Below are 5,000 nucleotides of genomic sequence, written 5' to 3'. Positions count from 1 at the left end.
ACAGACAAAGCGAGCACTTATGTGGAGAATACGTAGCAAGCTAATAGCTATGCTGGTGCATTCTCTTCAGTGAGCTAACATTTATTTCATTTTTGTGGTAAACGCTATTTTCTATACGTTCCTCGCCTGCCTGACTTTCCCATAGAGTTTGCTGCAGAGGAAAGCGATAATGGTTTTGGGTTTTCAGTGTTTCACCATATGTTTGTCATTTTAATTCCATCTACCATAAGTTCTCCTACTATATATTAAAAATAGCCCCGTGTACATATGTTGCCCATGTGTTAAGAGTTTCATATGCGCTTGTTTTTACTATAAAGCTTTGACAGAAGTAGGGAGTCGTTCAAGGTCATTTTGGAATATAGGTATCATACACTACAGTACTGACCTCAAAAATATCTTCTTGATGAGGGTAGTATTCATGAGAAGCCTTCACAGGAGGACCTTTGGCATGCTTACTGCCCTACTTTCAAATTAATCCCATGTCAGTATGACTGGTTCTGTGGATGCTTTTTATTCCTTTAGAGTATATAATTAGTTTTGATAAAACCATTCAGAATACCAAAAGTGCAGAGAAGAAAGCTGGAGGTTTTTCTTTGCAGGAAGGTATTCTATTTCTGTAATGGATCTGTTTGTAAACAGCCACCCAGCTGAACTCTGGAGTCATCCTAGGCACTAATTTTATTGAAAATGTAATTCTATGGTGATTCAGCATATAGTGTTTCTAGTCTGATTTAAATACAGAATATATGATTTGCTGGAAACTGATTGATCCACGGTATTGTTCATTTACGGTTATTTACACGTTGTTGTGCCCGTGGAAAGGAAGAGTAAGATCTTTTTATTCAGCACCTTAGCCTAGTGGTATGTGATGTATTCAAATGTGTACCAGTGTTAGTTCAGCAAACCAAAACCAAATGACATGGCAAGCGTAACTGAGGCAGGTGGTGTACAAAGTTTAAAGCTATCTCTGTCAAATTCTTTCAGTGAGATCAGAACCTTTACAAGCCACTATGGCCCTGCTCTCGGAGAAAATTTCCATGTGGGCCTAATTACAACAAGGCCTTTGCTTTTCTGATGCAAGTAAATCATTGTGTTCTAGCGGGTTGAGCCCCTTCACCCCCAACTTCATTTGATTTTTCCTTTTAAAACTCTGGTCTTCTGAGCCGATAAACCAATCCATTAACCCAATGAGCCAGCCAGGATGTCTGCCTGTTTTTTAAACTTTGAAAAATCATTTATTTTCAGAAGCCCAACGTTAGTGAAAAACATACCCACCAGCTTAGGCTATGGAGCAGCTCTTAATGCAAGCTTGCAGGTAAAAAATATTCAATTATTCTTTCTTTGCGCACAGTAATTATGTTCTTACACGTGACGTATTTAACTTCCTATTTTACTTTGATATGGGGTATATTTATGTTTATGTGGACCTGATGGTCGTTCTAAATAGTTGGGTTTATCATCCAAGTAAGTTGTATTACCTAGCACTGCAAGAAGTACTAGTTCTTATTCGTGCTACTTTTGATGTGAAGAAGCAAGAAGGACACCCTGTGGCAAAATCTGGAACACTCAGTTTTGCTGCAAATGTTAGATTGATAGAAGCTTTTGCAAATGCATGTGGATATGCATTAATATTTATCCAAGCTGTCATAAATGATTTCACATCATAGTGTTGGGGAACATGGTGCTCATGGCAAAAACTTTAAAGTTTAATTATAATATATAATTTTTATGCAGAAGAGGCAAATGTCAGGACTTTTTTATTTTGAGTTAAGTTCTGGTCATTTTTTAAAGTATAGCAGCCGCCTGCATTATAAAGGAGCCATACATTGTCTGGAAGGGCATAGGGGTTAAGTGTAATTCAAAGTCAAAAGATGATGTAAAACTAGAAAGTGCTATGAATATCGGAACATAGTTAATAATGGAAACTAATGAAACCTATGTGAGAGAAATAGTAATCCAGAAATAGAGATGCTGTTATGCTCAGAATGGGAAAACAATTGGAAAATGCACAAAACCCTTCTGACCACCCCTACAACTACCCAAAATGAGCTGCTTTGTGTGCGTACATTCATAGCTAATAGACATTTAGAAGTGATTTGTATATGCATGGACTAATAATTTTATTTTTACTCTCCATTTTGCTAGGCTGCACTGGCAGAGAGTAGTTTACCATTGCTCAGTAACCCAGGATTGATAAATAACGCATCCAGTGGCTTACTGCAGGCAGTCCATGAAGATCTCAATGGTTCGCTGGATCACATTGACAGTAATGGAAATAGCAGTCCGGGCTGCTCTCCTCAGCCTCACATGTAAGTGCAGTTAGCATCCTTTCAAGAAAAAATGCCTTAGTCTAAGACACAATATCACTCAAAAGTGCTTTGGAACATGGTAAGTGAAACATCTGGAACTATATGTTGGAAACTAAACATTTAGATTAAAACATTTAAATAGATGAGTCTTCATTTACTTTGTAGAAAGATTGGTGTAAGCTTTTTTAAACATCTTCAACTTGCTTGCAAGCACTGAGTGTAACGGGAGGCTGATCTCTGTGGTCATTTTCACAGCCTGGTTTGTAAGGTAGAGTCAGAATGTTCATGTTGGAATTAGTTGTAATTTTAACTATGAGTCTCTAAACCATTTATGAACTGTAGTGGAGATATTGCCCATTTATATAAACCGTAAAATGCAAAGTTTAACTGTTGCCCACAGTTTACATAGAAGCCAGTAAAGTGTAACTTTTTGCCTGTCGTATAAATCAGTGTAATTACATATTCAAGTTTAATTACTGGTGCGTCTGTATTGGCAAGGTTTATATGTTATATTTTATGCAAGACTACGATTCCTATTAATATTTAGCAGCTAACTATATCATTAATTACTCTAAAATCTTTCCCCTACCATCTTTTTAATGGAGCTGAGAGAGCGGAAGTATTAAAAATTGATGTATTGTGGATTTCAGAAATGTGTCTGAAGCTTTAGAAATGCCTGGCCTTAATCAGTGGTGTCAAACGTGGCAGTTTCTTGTTTACTAAATAGTAAAACATGTATCTTGGAGGTATTGTTTCCCAGGTTATTTATATAATAATTAGCAGTGTAATATCTAACTAGACTTAGATTTAAGTTTACTGTAGGATGATTTTTAATGTGTATGTACAATTACGGTCTCTCTTTCTATGTGTTTCAAATAGCTGATCTGATTTGCCTTTTTTCCTTCCACTTTCTCGGTCACATTTTCAATGTTCATTTTAATTTCCAGAGTGGGATATTTAGCAGTAACAGTAATTGAGACCAAGCTCCCTTTTTACTTATGCTCTGGTGTGTGGAGAATCCATTTTGGTCTGACCTTTTTTAGGAGAAATATTTTACCAAGTTTTTCTTCTTTTGTTTGGCATGTTAATATATCTATGGTCACATAGAAATGTTTATTGTCACGCATTTAATTGTTTTATTGCACATTTATTCTACTTGCCTTTGAAAATAATACACTGTGAACATTCATGTATTTTATCAGGTTCCAAACCATTACTTTTTCAAAATGGAAAAATTTGTCTTTTGGAAGTGTCTTTAGATGTATTAAATAATACAAAAGAAGTAATAAAACTTGAAGTAGAAAGAACATGAATATATGCTCTTGAGAGTAACACTACTCTAAAACAAGTAAAGTGAGCAATCAGACAAAAGTTTTTATATCCCATGCTTTATGCTATCAACCATGCAGTGGGTAGCTTGAGGCCTTTTACTTTTAGCAGTTCTCCTGAGTATGCTAATGCTCTCTTCCTGTATAAAATGCCAAGACAATAAAACTTTAAAGAGCAAACAAGAGTTAGATCATGTGTGTTAAAAACAGCTGCTTTACAGAAAAGAATGACACTTGCTATTAAAGTTGTTTTGTAAGTGTTTGGCAGATCTGTTTACATATCCTGTGTACTGTCTGCCATTCCTCTGGATAAACTGAGATATCTGTGCATATGATTATGTAGCTATGGCTACATTTATAGCTGTGTTTATAGCTAAAATACAGCATATTGTAGCAGCTCTTGCCTATAAAAAAGGCAAATAACTTGAGTTACACCCTAACTCGAGATTCAGTGCCTCTCATTTCTATGATACCTCGTTTGTCAAAAACAGCAGTTTGGGGACTTGCCACGGTGACTGTTTTGAAACTTATGACTGCATGTTGTTCAGCTCTTGATAGATTGAAGCAACAGACTGTAAATGCACTGAGATATCACTGGAGAAAGAGGTCAGGCTCATTCATCCCATGCGCCAAATTTAGTGCAAGATTACTGGGCTTCTGTGGGACCACGAACTGTCATCCCAAAGATACAGGCTATGCCTAGATACCTGCTCACTTGTGAAATTTTTGCCTTTTCCTTGCTGAGGGAGCCAAGAATATGAAAAAGGGAATGAATGCAATCTGCAAGGAAAAGTCAAGGAAGGGAAAGGCTTGTGCAGGAGGCAGAGGACCAAGGAAGAAGAGAGGCCTCCTCCTCGTTTCCATGACCATGTTGACCAGGGCCCCTCGTTTTTGGTAAAGAGCATTACTTTGAGAAAAGAACATGAGACGGGAACATAGGGAAAGCATGACAGAAGTAAACCAAGTAGGAATATGGCAAACAATGAAGAGAAATGTTAAATTTTACATTACCTACACAGATTACATAATCCCAGGGTTTTTTTAAATGAAAACTAATTAATACACTAGAAGAAAATATATTTTACTGCCACAGGCATCCACTTACTTGTAGCTCCCTGAGAGGGTTCACCCAGGAATTCTGGGTGTTTCTCCCCCAGAGAAATGTTCTTGGGGGAGTCATAATTACTGCACTCACCTATAAAGTAGGTGGCTCCATTAATCTCCAGGTAAATTAAACCTCCATCTCCTGATTCCCAGGGAAGCGTACTAGCCACACCACCAGGAATATGCTGATCAATTATGTTGCCTACCATCTTGAAGGTGGCTCGCAGCCAGGAGCAATGGAGCATGGTCTTAGGGAAAG

At 37.3% G+C, this 5,000-nt stretch overlaps 1 protein-coding gene across 1 annotated transcript in view; it reads left to right on the top strand.

The window, feature by feature from the left end:
* FOXP2 (forkhead box P2) overlaps positions 1-5,000 on the top strand; it is a 197,393-nt gene that overhangs the window by 164,312 nt on the left and 28,081 nt on the right. The window contains 2 exon segments of the mRNA XM_035902195.1: positions 1,246-1,315; positions 2,146-2,309. Of these exon segments, the coding sequence (XP_035758088.1) occupies positions 1,246-1,315; positions 2,146-2,309 (234 nt within the window).

Source organism: Egretta garzetta, unplaced genomic scaffold, assembly GCF_000687185.1.
Source record: "Egretta garzetta isolate BGI_Z169 unplaced genomic scaffold, ASM68718v1 scaffold169, whole genome shotgun sequence".
NCBI classification, from domain to species: Eukaryota; Metazoa; Chordata; class Aves; order Pelecaniformes; family Ardeidae; genus Egretta; species Egretta garzetta.
Note: the sequence above shows the minus strand (reverse complement) of the source record. Positions and strands in the feature narration are given on the sequence as shown.